The 22494-nt window shown below is 43.2% G+C and overlaps 1 protein-coding gene across 2 annotated transcripts in view; it reads left to right on the forward strand.

Annotated features, from left to right (window-relative positions):
• PPM1H (protein phosphatase, Mg2+/Mn2+ dependent 1H) overlaps positions 1-22494 on the forward strand; it is a 250417-nt gene that overhangs the window by 97781 nt on the left and 130142 nt on the right. For both annotated transcript variants that reach the window (XM_024736897.1, XM_024736898.1), the window contains exon 3: positions 20532-20876. In XM_024736897.1, coding sequence (XP_024592665.1) covers positions 20532-20876 — 345 coding nt within the window. The remainder of the gene's footprint in view (positions 1-20531; positions 20877-22494) is intronic.

The raw sequence follows: 22494 nt of genomic DNA on the forward strand, positions 1-22494 counted from the left end.
GCCTAACTTTGTATTTGAAAGCATAGCCTAGTTGGGTAGCAGTGAGATGATTATTTATCACTGGTATAAAGATTATAAGACAACTTTAAATTTTTTTAAGCTTTTTATTTTATATTGGAGTACAGTTGATTAGCAGTGTTGTGTTAGTTTCAGGTGTACAGCAGAGTGATTCAGTGATACGTATACATGTATCTATTCTTTTTCAAATTCTTTTCCCGTTGAGGTTGTTACGGAATATTGAGCAGCGTTCCCTGTGCTCTACAGTAGGTCCTTGTTGGTTAACCATTTTAAATATAGCAGTATGTACCTGTCAGCTTTAAGCCATCCGTCATGCCAACTTACAGAGAATTATTTTATCCTATTAGTACAAGTAATTGTGTAGCCAAAGGAGTCAAATTAATCCTCCTGTTTTAAAACAAACTTAAAAAAGATTTTGTTGGATAAAATAACATACACTCTGTTTTGCTTCTCGTAGCTTCCACGAGGCATTTGCTGAAGGAGCGTTGTTTCCTGTATTTGGGTGAGCTCTTCACAGCAGCGCCTTACTTATAAGAAAGAAAATACAAATTAATTTCAGGTTCCATCTACATATAGAGGAAAACGTCAGGAACAGAAGAAGCCATGTTTGAGAGAAGTCATAAAACTTAAAAGGAATACAAAGAAAAGAGTTCCAAGGTGTTCTGTGCTATAGTTTTTTAGCCTGAAGAGACGCAGTGGGATATGATGAATTACTGATTGTATGCTCCCTTAAAAAATACTCGGCAATGGATCTAGTTTCTTCTTTTTAATTTAGAGTTTAGTGATATAATTAGTGAAATAAAGAAAGAAACATTTCTCTTTCGAGGAATAAGGAAGAGAAGTTTTGAGACCTCTGGGTATGAAGTGGCTATGAGGGAGAGAAGGATGTTTTCTGTGACAAGTTGGGGGTGGACTTTTCCTGTGCCGGCATCACATTGGGTAGTTGGTGTCCGAAGAACCTTTAGCCCACAGTCAGGCAGGTAGGAAATCGATACTCCGTGGCAATGTGCAATCCTCAACATTCCTACGCGTCTGATTATTTGTTTGGGGACGTAGGGTGTATAGCTAGGAAAGAAGAGAATCTAGAAGGCCAGCGTTTCTGAAAGACATTGTCACAGAATCGTCCCTTAGGGAAAATGCTGTAAGGTTGTTGAGGGCAACACCCTCTCCCCAGCATCCTCCTGCCTTCCTCCTACTGAAGCCTTTTCAATTCACCTGATCATGACTTGTGGGAATGAATCACCATTACTAGGTTTTCTTTCCTTTAATTTGAAAGGTGTTAAGAAGTCTTTATTTATTGTACTGATTGCCACGGCAAGTGAAAACAGCTTTTCCAAGAGCTTTTGTTTTTCAGTTCCCAGGTACCTAGTCATTCTAGGAATGGGATAAAAAGAGGACCATAGTATATCGCTTCTCTGGGGAGGGAGAAAGAGAGTTCACTCTTAAGGGCATCTTATAACCTTGGTATTAAGATGATCTTATGTAAGATGTGTGGGTGGGAGATAGGGCACTGTGGCAATAACCAGGACATTCTCCGCCCACGTCTGACTCCCTGTTTTGAAAGAGATTATTTCTGGCTTAAGACGAATCTTGTGGACACGTGCATTCTAAGTCTTATTCCCTTCAGAGCCCCCTTATGTTGTTACAGTCAAAACAAAGTATGTGGTTTCAGTATCTGTTAGTTCAGTGTCTACTTACAATAACAGGAGATGGCTGTGTCCACATCACGGCCAAGTTCCTCAGCAGGGAAGAGGAAAGCTGATTATCTTTCTCAGCGGGAGGATAGGGCAGCACTGTGGGAATTCCAGGCAAATAGGATCAGACTGGGGTGGGGAGAGGTAAAAAGGAAATGAGAAGGGGCTATTTCAACTCTCTGGAGTGAAGATTTGCTGTTCTTTTTATCTGTTTTCTGTAAGAAGGAGTCAGTCACCCACCTCTCCCCCCCACCTCCCCACCCTGCCACCGCCAGAACATTAAATGAAGGTTTCTCGTGGTTCCATGGTGGCATCCCTTCTGGGGCATTTGGCCACGTTTGGCTGTCTGCTTCCTGCAGCGACGTCAGCTATAACAATAGGAGCGTCCTTTTATTTCTCTCATTGTGTTTATTACTCTAAAGTTTCCCTCTCAACCAAGGTCTTTGTTCTGAGCATGTCAAGAAAAACATAACCTTTCCATTTATCTACTTAGATTTTTTTGAAGCAGGCGTGCAGTGGTTTCTCTCAAAACTCTTATCTCTTGGTTCCAGGGATTAGAACTCTTGCCAGTGATTGAGAAGAATGACTTTACAGCTAGGAATTGTTCAGGCTGATGTCAGTTAGAATAACTTTACAGTTCCCTCCTCGGTGGGTGTTGATTCGCTCTGAAGACCAGGTTTGACCAAGATGTACGTAGCTGCTGAGAATGCAACTCAAACTTGGTTCCTCAGTAGATTTTCCCACTGTGGCAAATCTTAAGGCTAAAGGAAAATAAATGGTGCTGAGATGGAAATTTCTCCTCGTTTCACTTGTAATCTGATTTCCCCAGAGCTTTAGGTGGGAAGAACATTGGCAAGAGCAGTAAGCGCTTGAGATTTTCTTTTCTTCTTCTTCTTCTTTTTTTAAAACCCAATATTCGACATTCATGTACCAGACACAGCACTGATCTTACTGCTTTGCCAACATTAATTCCTTTAGCCTCATAATACATAAGTATGTACTATTCTTATCTTTATTCTACCAATGAGGAAACCGAGGCACGGAACTGGAAAGTGTGGAGCTTGGGTTCAACCCAGGCAGTCTGGCCTCCGAGCATATACACACTGGTAACATGCTGCCTCTTTATCCTTTAGCAGCTGGGAAATATGGCAGGAAAATCTCCTTGGAAAAGTATGAAATGAAGGAAGAACAACTCCTAATGTTGAGATGTATAATTTCAATATAATTTGATGCTAAAATTTTTCTCATTCCCATTAGGATTTCTGTTTTGAATTAGGAGTTATTTAGCAGTCTCCCCTGTCGACTCAGAAACTGGATAACAGCTCTGACTGATTCAGGTGAAGAACACAATGGAAATGAAATTGTTCATCATCTTATTGTCCTTACAGGCCATTTTTTTTCTTGCTAAATTATTGAAGACCATTGTTTGCCTGAAACCATGGCAAGTAGAAAAAGCCTTCTGATTGAACAATAATGAGTGCCTTGAGTTTGACTCCCAGCTCTGCCACTCACTAGACGTTATCTTGTGAAAGTTAGATGACCTCTCGATGCCTCAGTTTCCTTATCTGCTAATTGGGGGTAATAGTTCCTACTTCATAAGATTATTAGAATTAAATGAGTTAAAAATATGAAAAGTGGGACTTCCCTGGTGGCGCAGTGGTTAAAAATCCGCCTGCCAGTGCAGGGGACATGGGTTTGAGCCCTGGTCCGGGAAGATCCCACATGCTGTGGAGCAACTAAACCTGTGCACCACGACTGCTGAGCCTGCGCTCTAGAGCCTGCGTGCCACAACTGCTGAAGCCTGCGTGCCAAGAGCCTGTGCTCTGCAACAAGAGAAGCCACTGCAATGAGAAGCCCGCGCACCGCAACAGAAAGTAGCCCCCGCTCGCTGCAACTAGAGAAAGCCTGTGCACAGCAACGAAGACCCAACAGCAGCCAAAATAAATAAATTAGTTAATTTTTAAAAATATGAAAAATGCTTAGAATAGTGTTTGGCATGTAGTAAATGCTCAATATTATCTGTTGTTATTCTAACAGTGGGGTTTGCAGCTGCATTTCAATATTATTTCGCATTACTTGTGTTTCTACTGTAAACTAATTTAAGGAGAAGCTTTTGAGGTATAGAATAATAGTTTGAGAACATTCCCGAGCTAATTTTTGAGTCTAGAATAAACCATAACACAACTTAGCCAAAATGATCTTTAGCGAACTTTATACTTCCCGTCTCTCAGAAATTTTTATTTAATAGTGTTTTTTACATATGGAACTAAATTGCCATTTAAAAACAAAAACCAAACATCCTTATCCTACATCTTATTGTCTCATGAAGTGGAAGAATCGAACCAAAGAAATCTGTGTTTAGTATTATCAGATCCTGAGACGGAAGCAGTGCTCTTTTACGTATGTGAGAATAAGAGATCTTTCTCATTAGGGAACAAAATATTGGAATAATTTAGTCAGAAAGAGAAGTATGTTAAGAACAAACAAACTAACTATGCGGTATGGGCATGATTCCAAGTGGACAGCAGTAGAATGTGGGCCCAAGGAAGGACTTGTCATGAAGTTTCTCCACATCTCAGCTTCATCATCAGCTAATTTATTCTTCTGCCTCATACTGTGTTGCTGTGAGATCACGTGAACTGGTGGTTGAAAGCTCTGTGGATGAAATGCCTAAAAACAGATACTCTAATTCTGCATCATCATCCTTGCTGTGATACCTTGAAGCCTGGCCAGAAACTTGGTGGAAATCAAGTCATATAGTAGCTTATAGTGGGGATCAGAGGAGGATGTCTGCTCTGTTTCCCCAATGGAAAATAAGTAATCCCTCTTCTTGGGCAAGAAAAGAGGCAGGCAAGTGCATACCATGTTCATACTGAGCCTTTTGTAAAATTGACCAAAGGATTTAGCTCAAAGTGGGATTTCCACATTTGTGATATTCCTTTCATGCTGTCCTCAGGTTATCTGAATACCTGGTGGGTTGGGACAGGGAGTGGAAGTTGAGGGTAAAATTAGCGGTGAACCTGTGTCTTCAGGGAAGGCAACCAGGAGGATGACACCACTTTTTCCTGTAAGACAGCTGCTTCTAGAGTAGCCATCTCCAATCCATCAGTTAAAGACAGTTTTTTTGGGGTATATACCCTTAATATATGTGTTCATTTATTGATATATAGCCATACTACTGAACATCCATCTAGTATACATTTAACAATTATAAAAACATGATAAGGATTTAAAATATAATATAAAGGCAATATTTTAAAATATAACAGCTAAATGGTGTTGATTATATGCCAGCCATTGTTCTGTGTGTTTTTTTCATGCAGTAACCCATTTACTGCCTTGCTAAGAGCAGAGACTTCTTGTTTCCGTTAGCTTAATTTCAAGGCACAATTCATCATTAACAATAGCAAGTATAATTCCATATTTCAGCTGTCTCCTTGAGCACATCAGATACTTTTGGCTAGAATGGGTATTATTATTTGTCAGATATGACTAATTGTCATTGCTTGGAGTGGCAAGTGCCAGGTGTGACATGTTCTTTTTTGCTTATGTTTTCTATCAGCAGTTTCTTTGCAGGGATTCTTAGAAACCTGTGCTCTATTTTGTGAGGGATGATTGAGTTAAAAACTTCATAATATAATGTGCAAGACCACTCCATTGGGAGCACATGTACCCAGGAATAGGTCGCAATAAGCCAGAGCTAATAGAAGCGCCAGGGCACCAGTGCTCCATCATGTCCTGGAGACATACCGACCCCGTGAGGGCGCCAGTGTCAGCCTGTATGAGAAATACTAGCCAAGGTTAATTTTCTTCTTCCACATTAAGTGAAACCATATGAAAGAATTTCTAATTCTAACGTTCTCCTCTTACATGCCGACTGAGCGTTTTAAGCTCCCCCTCGACTTTGCGTGCTCTCTTGTGGAAAGTGCTCATCTGGAAGGGAGAGCGGTGAAGCGGGCTTGCAAACTGTGAGCGCTTGTGTGGTGCGTATGAGATGCAAAGCCTGGTTTCTTTGAGCTGGTACCAGTGCGTCAAACCTCATTCCCTGGTATTCTTTGTGTTTCCTACCTTACATCTCAGCACTTCTGTCGGGCTCCACAGGAAACATTGGAGGTTTTCTCTAGAATCTCCCCTTCTTTGTCATCATGCTGGAAGAGGGGCTGCCTCATTGTCTGCTGCATGGCTCACGAAGGCTGTTTTGCTTGTGGGTCCCCCAGAGCTGAGGGGCATGTGATGTGGCTCCTGTTTCAGTAGGGCTAAAACCAAGGCTATGGCTTTTCGACATCCTTGCTTAGCTGTGCTGGAATTACAGCAGAAGCTGCATGGACACAAGCTGCTTGCCTTCGAACTTATTTTAGCTTGTTTGGTGGATACATTTCTGTTTGGTGCAATCTTCTTTAAAGGCCCAAGGAACCCTTCCCAGTTAAAACTTACTAAGTTCTGGCATTATATATGATCATGAAAATGGGAAAAAGAAAATAAGCAATATGATTAAAAAGCAGTTTCTAGAACTTTAGAGAAAGGAGGATATAACATTGAGCCTACTTTAGTGAAATCCTAAAAGATAAACTATGAACTTTAAACTACCAATTTGTTACCTTCTGGAATATTCCGTAGTCTTATTGCAGAGGTATTCCTGAAAAGGGGTGGGAATGTGTATGTATTATAAATTACGTAGAAGGCTATCTTTTTTTTTTTTTTGGTAAAGGAAATAACTTAGAATGCAACTGGAAAACTTTTTTTTTAAAATTTTTATTTATTTATTTATTTTTATTTTTGGCTGCCTTGGGTCTTTGTTGCTGTGCGCGGGCTCTTCTCTAGTTGCGGCCAGCAGGGGCTACTCTTCGTTGAGGTTCCCGGGCTTCTCATTGGGTGGCTTCTCTTGTTGCAGTGCACGAGCTCTAGGTGCACGGGCTTCAGTAGTTGTGGCACGTGGGCTCAGTAGTTGTGGCACACGGGCTTAATTGCTCCGCGGCCTGTGGGATCTTCCCAGACCAGGGCTCGAACCCGTGTCCCCTGCACTGGCAGGCGGATTCTTAACCACTGTGCCACCAGGGAAGTCCCCAAATTCTTAAACTGCTGTATTGCTTTGAAAAAATAAATACGAATGAAAAAATACATTTTCTCCCTTCCTTTCTTTGTATATTTAGTAGTTATTGAGCTTTTAGTAGTTACTGAGTAATTCTATACCAGGGACGCCCTGGAATACCATAGTGAATGAGACACACGTGAGTGTCCGAGTAGGCCGATACAGACACGTCCGGCAATTCCACACCAGTGGGATAAACACTGTTGTAGGGGATGTACAGGGGCTGAGGTGGTCCAGGCAGGCTTGGTGAGGAGGTGCTGCTTCCACTGGAAACTGAAGGATACGCAGTTCTCCAAGCAGAGGGCCAAAAATGAAGGCAGAAGGAAAACATGACACTTATAGTCTTAAAGGTGAGGCAGAGTTAGAAGAGAGAGGACGAGAGCATCCCTGACCACTGACAAGGAGCAAGAGAGGAGCAGCAGCTAGATCATGCAGAGCCCCTGAGCCCATGTGAGCATCTGGAAGACGGAAAAGGACTTTAAGAGCAGTAGGGGGTGATTGAAGGTTCTATGCCATGACGGAATACAGGTGTATTTGCAATGAAATTGCAGATTTGCAATGCTTTAAAAGCACTGTGTTCGTGTAACTTGGGATTTTTCAGTCCTCTCTGGTAGATTCCCAGCTCCAACCCCAGCTGCCTTATTCCCAGCTCAGACCCCTGACGTCAGTGTAGTCCCTTGAGGCGGGTGTGACATTGAGGAGGTGTTCATTCCTCAAGTTTCTCAGATCTGACTTTATGCGTCAAACCATGCACTCTTATCTGAAAGCAGCTGATGGCACCGTTTCGAGTAAAGAAGAGGTTGAGGGAGAATCGGGTCCTCGTATCCGTTTCGGAATAAATGTATGGCACGTCCTGTTTGATCATGATACTTTCAAAAGTAGATCTGAATTCTCTGTTAATGTCTCGGTCCCATTTCAAACACCATACAGCTCACTCCAACCTCATATTTTTCCTTGAAATGTCTCATGAAGTCCTCTCTCCTGGCCCAGTGGTACTACCCTGACCAAGGCCCTCTTTGCCTCAGGACAGACCTCTGTGAGCCCCTTAAATTCTGGTGCTTCCTTTTCGCGGTGCACCTGCAGAACGTGTTGGCATCAGTGCTCCCTCAGCCCGGCTCTCAGCACTTTCAGGGGTGGAGGCATCTCATTACTCCTCATGCCCCAAGGCAGCAAACTGGGGCTCCTGGTCTGCCTTGCTGGACTCCAGAACCTCACCCTGACCTGAACCTAACCCTCAAGGTTGGCCTTAATCAGGTCACTGTCCACAAGGGCCTCCATATATATATATTTCTCTTTTCACCTACATTGCCTATTAGTTCCTCCCTTTTCGCAGAATATTCTTTCTTTCAATCCACCATTGCCCAAGCACGTGGACAGACAGTCACAGACAATATGATGAATGCTGTAGTCAGGATGGGCACACGGGGCAGTGGGAGCTTCCAGGAGGAGGTGACAGTTAAGGTGATTACTAAAAGACAGGTGGAAAAAACAAACAAACAAAAAAACAGTAGGGCTTCCCTGGTGGCGCAGTGGTTGAGAGTCCGCCTTTCGATGCAGGGGACACGGGTTCGTGCCCCGGTCCGGGAAGATCCCACATGCCGCGGAGCGGCTGGGCCCGTGAGCCATGGCTGCTGAGCCTGCGTATACGGAGCCTGTTGCTCCGCAATGGGAGAGGCCACAACAGTGGGAGGCCCGCATACCGCAAAAAAACAAACAAACAAAAAATAAATAAAAGGTGGGGGGGAGGTGGACGGGGAGGGGTAGTCGTGGTTTGCTGGGAGCTGCAAGCATTGTAGTTTTGCATGGGTGGGATTTGGGGTAAGAGATGGAATGTGGAGAGAGAATCAGAGCCTGCAAACCCGGGCTCATAGCCTGGAGTCAGCCTGCAGGCCAGGTTGTTAGGCCGGTAAAAGACAGTGATGAGATTTTGTGTTTTTTTAAAAACTCAGGTTCCAGAGTGTAGAAGTGGATTCGTGAGCCAGGTGTCCATCAGGGCAAGCTTTCCCTCCAGGGCTGGGCGGAGTGTGGGGGTGTTAGAGCGTGGACTCTGATCCCAGCTGCATCGCTTAAGAGATGGTAACCTGGAGTGGTTACCCTCTCCGTCCCTCGTTTTCCTCCTGTAAAATGGGGATAGTAACCACACTTCATAGGGTGGTTATTCATAGGATTGTAGTAAGGATTAAATGAGCGAATATTTGTAAAGCATTTAGAATATCGCCTGTCAAATGATGGGAAGGGTGCTCTAGGCCCGTAACTGGCTGTGTCTGTGCCTCGTGGTCTTTTAGACTCTAATAGATGAGCTGGCATCTGAGTGTGTGGTGAGAGCCGGCTTTGTCGTTATTTCCCCACGTAGTATATCACGCACTTGAAGTTCCTGCCATAGGAGGACAGTGAAGATTTTGAAATCTCTTGATGGGCTTGGTTTTATCTAGTTCAAAGGCTTTCAACATTTTATTTTAAACTGTCGAATTCTTTTATCCAAAATCTTTTGCAAAACCTTGATGTTCATAACTGATGAAACTGTGCTGCTCTGGTTGGAATAATAGTCATAGGGACTCATCACTTCAGCAGCCACTAACCTTCCTCTTTCCTAAGGTACCTATTTAGAACTAAGGAACACAGTTTGGATACCACTGCCCTGATCAGTTTAGGGAAATGTAAGTGACTCATCCAAGGTCATACAGTGAACCCATGGCAGATTTGGGACTAGAATGTAGGTCTCCTGATGGCTTAGCAGCCCCCTTTCCATTAGACCAGGGGTTCTCAACTGTGACTGCTCATTAGAACCCCCGGGAAGCGTTAAAGAAGACGAATGGTGGGGTGCCACCTTCAGAGACACTGCTTTTAATGGGTCTGGGCTTGGCCCCTGCATCAACCTGTGCTGGATTTTTTCAGCCTACACTTGATTTGTGGAGAGAAACTTTCTTTGTGGAAAAAATTATGTCTTACAAGTTTTAGCTGTGAAAATTATTAATTGCATTTAAAAAATTTGCTGTACCAGACTTTATAGCACTGTGCAGGGGTGTTCTGAAAAGGAGAATGTTGAGCCCTTCTGAGCCCGTCAGAAGTCCCTCAGCCAAGCTGCCTCGTGACTGTTTAAAAATTCCCCAGATATTTTGTCAGCTGGTGGTGGTTTCGGTAGCTGAAGGATGCTCTGCGTTGTTGAAGGAAATGGTTGGATTACTTGTCAGAAATAATACAGAGTTGCTTTTTTGAAAATGTAGCATTCCATGGCAGTGTGGCTCGTTATTTCATGGGGCTGAATCTTTGATTCAAATCATGACTCTGGAAACATGATAAATTTGGTGTCACAGAATCTGTGCCCAGACACTGACCGTGACTGCTGCTATCCCGTCTCTCACCTGCCCCTGCTACAGCTTCCTCAAAGGTGTTTGCTGGGTTTTAATTTAATCAGGTCTAGAAGGACTGTGTGCATAGGTTTCACTCAGGTGGCCTTGGGCCCTTTGGGGAATTGGATGTGATGAGCAAGGAATCCTTTCCTTTTGCCCCTTTTCCCTATTTGTGGGGATGTAATATGGCAGCAAGTAACAGGAGCTAGCGGTGGGGTTGGCAATCCTTGCAAAGCAGTGATGAGCATAAATGATAGTTCAAAATGTGCAGACGGACAATGCTATTTCTGTTGGTGACCAGGTCACAGATACTGCTAATACCGCTGTGCGGTGTTGCCTTACATTCTCCATATGGGGAAATGACACATTTCAGAGGTCTGTGGAAATAAAGATGGATTCATGTGAATTCTATCCACAGATGCCCTGAATTAACGTTTTCCTGGGGCTTCAGGTTTATTCCCAATGGATATCCACTTCTACCTACTTCAGATTCTTTTCTGTGCCTTTGCCTTACTTATGTGGGCTCCTTCTTCCCGCCACGTGTGCCACAAGTCCCAGGATACTATGTACCCATGCTTCTCCATGTGCCCAGCTCTTGTTACAGAATCTCACAACGGTGGCTCATCGAAAGGTCATGAAGCCCATAGGACAGCTTTTCCAGGGCCTGTGCGGCATCCCGAGCCAGCCCTCAAGGGCCCAGGCTCCTGCTGACCTCCTGCCCCACACCCTGGGCTGCAGCTTTCAGCCTTTTTGGCAAGAGGGTTATGCTACCTCTAGGAGTCACTACTGTGACCCAGGCAGGAAGAAAGGGGGAAGGATAAAGGGGAAAAGACCAGGCCCATTGATTTGTCCTTTTTGTCAAGAAATCTGTAAGTTTCCTGGAAGTGTCCACCCAGGACACTTCTTGCAGCTCATTGGCCAGAGTGAGGCTATGTGACCACACAGAGCTGCGAGGGAGTCTGGGGTGTATTTTTGGTGGATATGTTGCTGTCCCAAACAGAATCAGTAGTGAGGAGGAGGGAGGATAGACCCTGGGTGAGCGTCTACCAGAATCAGCCCCATCACCTGAGCCTCCTGGTGCTTCCCTCTCCTGGGCTGCCATATCACTTCTCAGTCCATCCAAATTCTACTTGTCCTATCTTCAAGGTCCACCTCTCCCCCACTTCCCCAGCCCACACTGGTCTGTCCTTCTTAAACCTTGAACTTGCAGGATTAGCAGAGGCTCAGAGTCTTCTAAAGAAGTTCCCTCACCCCCGCTACTTTGGTGAAGAACTGAAGCCCAGAAAATAACTTACCTGAGATCATATTGTAATGGTAATGATATCAGCACCCCCAACACCACACACGCACACACACATACACACGCGCGCACACACGCGTGCATACACGCATACACACACATACACACAGCAATGCGCACACACACGCATGCATGCACACACGCGTACGCGCACACATACACACGTGTGCACGTGCGCCCAGTTGCTCCAAATGTGTTACTTAGCTGCTGACTAGGCATAAATTAGCACTTAACCTTCCCAGTACCTCTGCCATAAGGTAGCTATCACCTGCCTTTTAGTTCCTAGGAAACCATGGCACAGAGGTGTTAAGCAACAGGGACGTCCAGCTCTAGAGTGACCCAGACAGGGTCCAGGGCCTGGACTGCCTTCCTCTCCTTGCTCTGTCTCCCACTCAGCTGATTGGTATTGAAGATCACATTTGAGTCCAGATCTTCTAATCCTTCGGTCATTGTTTTTTCCACTTAACTTTCCTCTGAGATAATGTGCTTGTTCCTTCTCTTTATGGTGCTTTTAGTCATTCATAAGTGTTTCTTCCTGCCTGGATTTGATTGAGTGTCTTATTAGGGTGGTAGTTACCTCCTAACTGACATCCTCACTTTCACCCTTTATTCCGTCCTAATCCTCGCAGCGTAGCTTGAATGACCTTTTTTTTTTCTTAATCTTTTTTGGAGTAAAATTGCTTCACAATATTGTGTTAGCTTCTGTTGTGCAACAAAGTGAATCAGCCGTATGCATACATATGTCCCCGTATCCCCTCTCTCTTGTGTCTCCCTCCTACCCTCCCTATCCCACCCCTCTAGCTGGTCACAAAGCACCGAGCTGATCTCCCTGTGCTATGAGGCTGCTTCCCACTAGCTATTTTACATTTGGTAGTGTATGTATGTCCATGCCACTCTTTCACTTCGTCCCAGCTTACCTTTCCCCCTCCCTGTGTCCTCAAGTCCATTCTCTACGCCTGCGTCTTTATTGCTCTTCTGCCCCTAGCTTCTTCAGAACCATTTTTTTTTTTTTTTTAGATTCCATATGTAACTGTTAGCATACGGTATTTGTTTTCCTGTTTCTGACTTAACTTCACTCTGTATGACAGACTCTAGGTCCATCCACCTCACTACAAATAACTCAATTACAGCATTTATTGTTTATACATTTTTTCATAATGGCCATTCTGACCATTTTCATTGTAGTTTTGATTTGCATTTCTCTGATAATTAGTGATGTTGAGCATCTTTTCATATGCCTTTGGCCATCTGTATGTCTTCTCTGGTGAAATGTCTATTTAGGTCTTCTGCCCATTTTTTAATTGAATTGTTTGTTTTTTTGGTATTGAGCTCCATGAGCTGTTTATATATTTTGGAGATTAACCCTTTGTCCGTTGTTTAATTTGCAAATATTTTCTCCCATCCTGAGGGTTGTCTTTTCGTCGTTTATGGTTTCCTTTGCTGTGCAAAAGCTTTAAAGTTAATTAGGTCCCATTTGTTTATTTTTGTTTTTATTTCCATTACTCTAGGAGATGGGTCAGAAAAGATGTTGCTGTGGTTTATGTCAAAGAGTGTTTTTCCTGTGTTTTCCTCTATGAGTTTTAGTGTCCTGTCTTATATTTAGGTCTTTAATCCATTTTGAGTTTATATTTGTGTATGGTGTTGGGTAGTGTTCTAATTTCATTCTTTTACATGTAGCTGTTCAGTTTTCCCAGCACCATTTATTGAAGAGGCTGTCTTTCTCCATTGTATGTTGCTTCCTCCATTGTCATAAATTAGGTGACCATATGTGTGTGGGTTTATCTCTGGGCTTTCTATCCCGTACCATTGATTTATATTTCTGTTTTTGTGCCACTACCACAGTGTCTTGATTACTGTAGCTTTGTAATATAGTTTGAAGTTGGGGAGCCTGATTTGTCTAGGTCCATTTTTCTTCCTCAAGATTGCTTTGGCTATTTGAGGTCTTTTGTGTTTCCGTACGAATTGTAAAATTTTTGTTCTAATTCTGTGAAGAATGCCATTGGTAGTTTGATAGGGATTGCGTTGAGTCTGTAGATTGCTTTGGGTAGTATAGTCATTTTCACCATATTGATTCTTCCAATCAAAGAGCATGGTATATTTCTCCGTCTGTTTGTGTCATCTTTGATTTCTCTCATCAGTGTTGTATAGTTTTCTGAGTACAGGTCTTTCACCTCCTTAGATAGGTTTATTCCTAGGTATTTTATTCTTTTTGTTGTGATAGCAAATGGGATTGTTTCCTTAATTTCTCTTTCTCATTTTTCCTTGTTAGTGTATAGGAATGCCAGAGATTTCTGTGCATTAATTTTGTATCCTGCAACCTTACCAAATTCATTGATTAGTTCTAGTAGTTTTTTGGTGGCATCTTTAGGGTTTTCTGTGTATAGTATCGTGTCGTCTGCAAACACTGACAGTTTTACTTCTTCTGTTCCAATTTCTATTCCTTTTATTTCTTTTTCTTCTCTGATTGCTGTGGCTAGGACTTCCAAAACTATGTTGAATAAGAGTGGCGAGAATGGGCATCCTTGTCTTGTTCCTGATCTTAGTGGAAATGCCTTCAGTTTTCACCATTGAGAATGATGCTTGTTGTGGGTTTGTCATATATGGCCTTTAGTACGATTTTCTATGTATAGTATCATGTCATCTGCAAACAGCGACAGTTTTACTTCTTCTTTTCCAATTTGTATCCCTTTTGTTTCTTTTTCTTCTCTGATTGCCATGGCTAGGACTTCCAAAACTATGTTGAGTAAGAGTGGCGAGAGTGGACATCCTTGTCTTGTTCCTGATCTTAGTGGAAATGCTTTCAGTTTTTCACCATTGAGAATGATGCTTGTTGTGGGTTTGTCATATATGGTCTTTATTATGTTGAGGTAGGTTCCCTCTAAGCCCACTTTCTGGAGAGTTTTTTTTATCATAAGTGGGTGTTGAATTTTGTCAGAAGCTTTTTCTGCATCTCTTGAGATGATCATATGGTTTTTATTCCTTAATTTGTTAATGTGGTATGTCACATTGATTGATTTGTGTATATTGAAGAATCTTTGCATCCCTGGGATAAATCCGACTTGATCATGGTGTATGATCCTTTTAATATGTTGTTGGATTCTGTTTGCTAGTATTTTATTCAGGATTTTTGCATCTATGTTCATAAGTGATATTGGTCTATAATTTTCTTTTTTGTGTGATATCTTTGTCTGGTTTTGGTATCAGGGTGGTGGTGGCTTCGTAGAATGAATTTGGGAGTGTTCTTCCCTCTGCAGTTTTTTGGAAGAGTTTGAGAAGGATTGGTGTTAGCTCTTCTCTAAATGTTTGTTAGAATTCGCCTGTGAAGCCATCTGGTCCTGGAGTTTTGTTTGTTGGAAGATTTTTACTTACAGTTTCAATTTCATTACCTGTGATAGGTCTGTTTATATTTTCTAATTCTTCCTGGTTCCGTCTTGGAAAATTGTACCTTTCAAAGAATTTGTCCATTTGTTCGTGGTTGTCAATTTTATTGGCATATAGTTGTTTGTAGTAGTCTCTTATAATCCTTTGTATTTCTGTGGTGTCAGTTGTGATTTCTCCTTTTTCATTTCTAATTTTATTGGTTTATGTCCTCTCCCTTTTTTTCTTGATGAGTCTGGATAAGAGTTTGTCAATTTTGTTTATTTTCTCAAAGAACTAGATTTTAGTATTATTGATTTTTGCTATTGTTTTCTTCATTTCTATTTCATTTATTTCTTCTCTGATCTTTATGATTTCTTTCCTTCTAACTTTGGGTTTTCTTTGTTCTCTTTCTCTAGTTGCTTTAGGTGTAGTGTTAGATTGTTTATTTGAGATTTTTCTTGTTTCTTGAGGTGAGATTGAATTGCTATAGCTTCCATCTTAAAACTGCTTTTGCTGCATCCCATAGGTTTTAGGTCATTGAGTTTTCGTTGTCATTTGTTTCTATGTATTTTTTTATTTCTTCTTTGATTTCTTCAGTGATCTCTTGGTTATTTAGTAGTGCACTGTTTAGGCTCCATGTATTTGTGGTTTTTACAGTTTTTTTCCTATAATTGATTTCCAGTCTCATAGCGTTGTGGTCAGAAAAGATGCTGGATATGATTTCAATTTTCTGAGGCTTGATTTGTGACCCAAGATGTTATCTATCCTGGAGAATGTTCCATGTGCGCTTGAGAAGAAAGTATACTCTGCCACTTTTGGGTGGACTGTCCTATAAATATCAATTAAATCTTTCTGGTCTATTGTGTCATTTAAAGCTTGTGTTTCCTTGTTTATTTTCGGTTTGGATGATCTGTCCATTGGTGTAAGTGGGGTATTAATGTCCCCTACTATTACTGTGTTACTGTTGATTCCCCCTTTCATGGTTGTTAGCATTTGCCTTATGTATTGAGGTGCTCCTATGTTGGGTGTATAAACATTTATAATTGTTATATCTTTTTCTTGGATTGATCCCTTGATCACTGTGTAGTGTCCTTCCTTATCTCTTGTTAACAGTCTTTATTTTAAAGTCTATTTTATCTGATACAGGTATTGCTACTCCAGCTTTCTTTTGATTTCCATTTGCATGGAATACCTTTTTCCATCCCTTCACTTTCAGTCTGTATGTGTCCCTAGGTCTGAAGTGGGTTTCTTGTAGATGGCCTATATATGGGTCTTGTTTTTTTGTCCATTCAGCCAGTCTGTGTCTTTTGGTTGGGGCATTTAATCCATTTACATTCAAGGTTATTATCGATAGGTATGTTCATATTACCATTTTCTTAATTGTTTTGGGTTTGTTTTTGTGGGTCTTTTTCTTCTCTTGTGTTTCCTGCCTAGAGAAGTTTCTTTAGCAGTTATTGTAAATCTGGCTTGGTAGTGCTGAATTTTCTTAGCTTTTGCTTGTCTGAAAAGCTTTTGAGTTCTCCATCAAATCTGAATGAGATCCTTGCTGGGCAGAGTAATCTTGGGTGTAGGTTTTTCTCTTTCATCACTTTAAGTATATCCTGCCACTCCCTTCTGGCCTGCAGAGTTTCTTCTGAAAAATCAGCTGATAACCTTATGGGGATTCCTTTGTATGTTATTTTTTGTTTTTCCCCTTGCTGCTTTTAATATTTTTTCTTTGAACTTAATTTTTGTTAGTTTGATTAATATGTGTCTTGGTGTGTTTTATCCTGTATGGGACTGTCTGTGCTCCCTGGACTTGGGTGACTATTTCTTTTGCCATGTTAGGGAAGTTTTCCACTGTAATCTGTTCAAATATTTTCTCAGACCCTTTCTTTTTCTTTTTTTTAAATTTACATTAAAAATTTTCTATACAGCAGGTTCTCCGACCCTTTCTTTTTCTCTTCTTATTCTGGGACCCCTATAATTCGAATGTTGGTGCATTTAGTGTTGTCCCAGAGGTCTCTGAGATTGTCTTCAATTCTTTTCATTCTTTTTCCTTTATAACTGCTCCTCGGCAGTTATTTCCACCATTTTGTCTGCCAGGTCACTTACTCGTTCTTCTGCCCCAGTTATTCTGTTATTGATTCCTTCTAGTATGTTTTTCATTTCAGTTATTGTGTGGTTCATCTCTGTTTGTTTGTTCTTTAGTTCTTCTAGATCTTTGTTAAACATTTCTTGTATTGTCTCAGTCCATGCCTCCATTCTATTTCCAAGATTCTGGATCATCTTTACTATCATTACTCTGAATTCTTTTTCAGGTAGATTGCATATTTCCTCTTCATTTATTTGGTCTTATAGGTTTTTACCTTGCTCCTTCAACTGTGACATATTTTTTTGCTGTCTCTCTCTCTTTTTTTTTTTTTTCCATTTTTTAATGAGTGGGATTGTGTCCCTATCTTACTGGTCGTTGGGCCTGAGGCTTCCAGTACTGGAGTTTGTAGGCTATTGGTTAGAGCTGGGTCCTGGTGCTGAGATGAGGACCTTTGGGAGACCTCACTCCGATGAATATTCCCTGGGGTTTTAAGTTCTCTGTTAGTCCAGTGGTTCCGACATGGAGCTCCCACCACAGGAGCTTTGGCCCAACCCCCGGCTCATGAACCAAGATGCCGCAAGCTGCACAGGGTGGCAAAAAAGAAAAAAGGAGAACAATAGCAAAGTAAAAAATAAAGTTAGATGAGGAAACTAACAGATATGTTAGAAAAAATATAAAAATAAAAATGTAGATGAAATAACAACCAGAAGGTAAAACAGAGCCACAGTAGTAAAAAAGAGGAGGAGAAAAAAAAAAAAATGAGGTGGAAAAGGCCTTGGCTGTGGAGGGCGGGGCCTAAGCAAGGGAGAGATTTGGGTGGTGGGCGGGGCCTATGCGTAGGACCCACAGGGCTGGAAAAGGCCCTGGGAACTGTGGGGGGTGGGGCTTAGCCTCAACAGAAGTGGCCCAGGCTTGCCTCCTGCCTCTGGTCTCAGAGGGCAGGGGACCTCACCTGGGAGCCCAGCAGGCTTCCTGGGCTCGAGTGGGTGGGGCAAATGCCCTCATCTCCTGCTCCTCCGGTCCCAGAGGTCCCCTCCCACCTACCTCTCCTGGTCTTCCTGGCCTCCCTCCTATGCCCCAGGGCCTATGCGGCCTGGAGGGCGGGTGACCAGCCTAGGAGCTCAGCAGGCTCCCTGGGCCCAATTGTGTGAGGCAAATGTCCTCTGCTCCTCTCCTGCTCCTTGGGTCCCAGAGGGCCCCTCCGCCTGCCTCTCCTGTTCTCTCCCAGCCTCTCTGCTATGCCCCCAGGACCAACCCGGTCCAGCGGGGACTTCTGAGGGCATAGGACCCAGCCTGAGAGCTGGGCAGACTTCCCCAGCCAGTTGGGCAGGGGAAACGCTGGGCGTGCTCCGCCCTGATCCAAGCCCCTGAGGGTCCCTCCAGGCACTGGAGGGTTCCCAGAACCCCTCCCCAGTCTCAGACACACCTCAGGGCACCAGTCCTGTCCAGCCTCCACTTCTCCTCCCCCTTCAGTCCCCCCATGTCCTACCGGTTCAATTGGGGGTTCTTCCCATCTCCTTGGGCATCAGGGTCCCCCACCAGCATCCGGCAGTTGTGGAGCGATGTGAACTCTGCGTCTTCCCACCGCCATCTTCTCACCTTTAGCTTGAATGATCTTTTAAAAATACAAATAAAAATACAAATGATCTTTTAAAAATACAAATCTTTTAAAAATACAAATCTATTTTCTAACCCCCACTTCAATCAATGGCTTTCTGTTACTCTTAAGCTAAAGTCAAGATCCTTCATGTGTCCTGGAAGGACTGAGTGGTCCAACTACTACCTCCTTCTCCAGTCTCATGTCATCTCCCTCCTTTCCTGCCTCTGTCCCCTAGTCAGCCACATGGCCATGGTCCAGTCTCCTCTTGACCATCACACACCTTCTACCACGGAACCTTTGCACCTGCTGTTTTTGCTGCCTGGTGTTCCCTCCTTTCCCCTCTTTATCTTGTGAATTTCCAGTGGTCCTCAGCCTGGTCCTCAGTGCTCAGGAAGCCTCCAGTATGCCCCTTTGCAGGCTGGCCTCACAGCACTTTGTCCCCTCACCAGAATTATGATCTTACATTTACTTGTGTGATTATTTGATCAGTGTCTGTCTCCTCCACTGGATTCTTAAAATCGGACCCTGTCTCTGTATCTTTCATCTAGTCTTTCATCCCCACTGCCTACTTTTGTGCCTGTCGCAGAAAGAGTGCTCAGTAAATATTTGTTGACAAAAAACAAAAAAAAAGACTATTTTATCTCTAAGCATCTAGCACAGAATCGAGTAAAAACAAAGTTTTAAAGGGCACAAGTAGAGTAATGGCATATGTCACCCTAAGTACACAGTATCTTCCAGCATCATTCTAAGATGGACCAAAATGGTGGTTACTGGGGACTGGAGGGTGGGGGGGATAAGGAGGAATGTTGGGTAAAAGTACAAACAGGAGTCGTAAAAAAGTCCTAGAGATAGTGCACAGCACACCGAACATAACACAGACAACAATATTGTATTATAATAATCAAACTTGATAGGAGATGAGATCTTAGTTATTCTAACCACAAAAAACCACAGTTATAGAGATGCTAGCTATTGCTATGATGGCAACTATATCACAATATATAAATGTATCAAATAAGCCTGTTGTACACCTTAAATTTATACAATGTTATAGGTCAAATACTTTCAATTAAAAAAGTAAGATAGACCAAAAGAACTTTATATAATGGCTTCAACTAAAAAAAAAGAATTCAACATTTATTGCTGCAGGCTAGATAAGCCTAGTTGTCAGTAGTGGATGTTATATGCACCGTACCTATTTAATCTCAGTATTTAATATTATTCCTCTAGCTACACCATAATTGAGCTGCTTTTTTTCCCCCCCTATAGCTACTAACATCTTAGGCGTATGTGATTCAAACATGGTTTTTAAAAGTGTTCATCTTGAAATGGTCTCAGAATCAACCAGCAGGTACAAGATCTGTGGTAGATGAGGGAACATGGGCTGCACGTAGCTTTAGGGTAGGAAGAGGAAGCCAAGATGCTGAGTGACAGCTGGAAAACTGAGGGGAGTAGGAAACATGAAGAGGAGATTTGAATTGACTGCGTCTTGTGAAGGGTGGACTAGACTGGGTGTTCAAGGGAAAAACATGTTCTACAAATTCAGGATGTAGACATAAGCAGATGGGGCAATTATCTGAGAGTGTAAAAGCCCTATGAGGCGAAAATGGGTCTATTTATCTCCTCTTGAAGAATCTGTAAAAAAGACCTAACTTCTTCCAGAGACTCCAGGTCAAACCTGCTTGGGGGTTGCAGCAGAAGGGAGGTGCGGGGTTAGCTGTTAAAACTGTAAAGACCTACCTGTTTGCATGGAGTTTTACCTCTCACTTCTGCACATCAAATTAAAGTAGATCTCACCCCAACTGAGGGGGTGGTGACTTGGACTCCTGCCCTGGGTGGACAGGCAGGGACCACTTTCTCCCTGGGGTGGTGGTAACATCAGCGATGAATCTGGGGATCCTTCCCTAAGTGTTTTGCTCGGTTTTGACCCCGTTGTTTGCAGACAGACAACCGGATGGACGCGCTGACCCCTGGAGGTGTCACGCCCTCACCCTGGGGCAGTGGCCACTGCGTTTCTCACTCTTCCTTGTCTCCCTCCTCCTGCAGGAATCAGAAGGCGTTTCCTGCCACTACTGGTCGCTGTTTGACGGTCACGCGGGGTCCGGGGCTGCTGTGGTGGCATCCCGCCTGCTGCAGCACCACGTCACGGAGCAGCTGCAGGACATCGTGGAGATCCTGAAGAACTCGGCCGTGCTGCCGCCCACCTGCCTGGGCGAGGAGCCCGACCACACACCCGCGAACAGCCGGACTCTGACCCGCGCGGCCTCGCTCCGTGGAGGGGTGGGCGCCCCCGGCTCCCCCAGCACCCCGCCCACGCGCTTCTTCACCGAGAAGAAGATCCCGCATGAGTGCCTCGTCATCGGGGCTCTTGAAAGTGCATTCAAGGAAATGGTAGGTAATCACTGAAGACTCTAGGGCAGCAGGGGCCCGGGTGGTCACTTAAGCCACATACTTGTTTCGTAGAAAGTTCCCTGGAAGGGCATGTCTCTGACCTGTCCACTTGCTGCATGGTCCCCTCCGTCTTCTCCTTTTACAGCAGGACTTCCATTCTCAAAAGAAGTGGGCAGCAAGAGAGTTCTAGCATCCAGTGCTGGCAAAGGTGTAAAAGAAGATGGAAGAGGGATAGTGCATGAGGTGATAGGCTTATTAAATGGATGCGTATTGCTTCTCTTTCTGCCAACTCTTATGGATGCCAGCTGGTAGGATTGAACTTAATTGAAACTGTGAGCTCGGTTGCCATCTGTTTTACACGTATGTATACGAATTCCAGGTGTTTGGGGAAATGGAGCTTTTAGTAAAGTGCTCAGAAGTACGCTTGCTGTACAGATCTGATCTGAGAACAGCTGTTTTCCCATGATTGGCAGTGTGGTTCCCACTGCTTAAAGCAGGTAGGAGCCAGTATCCAAGAATTCTTTGTTTTACTTGGGAACGTGGATTTGTTTGTACATTTAAAATTTGAATATGTCTGATCAAGGGATTCAGCCTCCCTCCTGAGAACATACTAAGCTGCCCTCCCGGTGTCCCCTGCTTGTCCCTCTGCCCGGTGAGAATGCACATAGAAGGTCTCTTCTGTGCCACCCCCTTGAGCTCACTTTATACTGAGGCAACTATTTGGGTTCCAAAGGTTTTCTCTCCTGAGCAGCCTCCTGCATGCAGATACAGTAGGAGATATGTAGAGATGTTATAAGGACTCGAGTAAGGTGAGTGGCCAGTAGTGTCCTTATAACCTGGAGATTAAAAAGTGATGACAAGCTCTTAGGTAGAGCAGGAGTAGCTAGAAGCATCTCTGCAGAATTGAATGTACACCCCGTGCACATTCCAGGATCTCACGATGTCAGGTTGAGTGCTAATGAGAGGAGAAAAGTAAATAATATTAAACAGCGTCATCTGACTTGTTTACGAGGCAAAAAATTGTTCATATACTCATGCCTCTAATTTGCAGTCTCTCCTCACTTTAACTCATTTCTTCTTGGGTTCCAGCGTTTCCCTCCTTGTCACATATTTACCCTTTTGAGTAGCAGGTGGTTAAAATGCACCTCCATGTCAGGAGTATCTGGTAGCCTTCAATCCCAAGAAAAACACCAGGAGGCAAGAAAAGATTATTTAGGAAAAAAAGGAATCAAGGTTAGAAAAACGGACTCCTCCTCGGGGCTTGGTATAAAAATCTCCCTCTATCATGGAGGCTCTGATGTGAATAGCTGTTTCTAAACATGGATGCTCAGAAAGCTAAATATTGAATTGAGGTAACAATTTGACAGTGGACCTTCCCCCTAATGGGAGAAGAAGTCAGCTTACATGATAGAAGTGAAAAAAGCAGAAGAAATTTTGGCTTTTTTATTTCCTTCGGTAATTGCTAGTACTCTGAGGTATCTTTTACTTCGCACTGCTGTATTCTCCACTTCATCCACTAGAGGCCAATGTCACATTGAGTCAAGCCTCCACACCCATCTCAGACTGTTTCTGCCCATTAATGGTGCAGGGTTCCTAGCACCTACTGTACTTGAGAGGC

This window comes from Neophocaena asiaeorientalis, unplaced genomic scaffold, assembly GCF_003031525.2.
Source record: "Neophocaena asiaeorientalis asiaeorientalis breed wild unplaced genomic scaffold, Neophocaena_asiaeorientalis_V1.1 scaffold134, whole genome shotgun sequence".
NCBI lineage: Eukaryota > Metazoa > Chordata > Mammalia > Artiodactyla > Phocoenidae > Neophocaena > Neophocaena asiaeorientalis.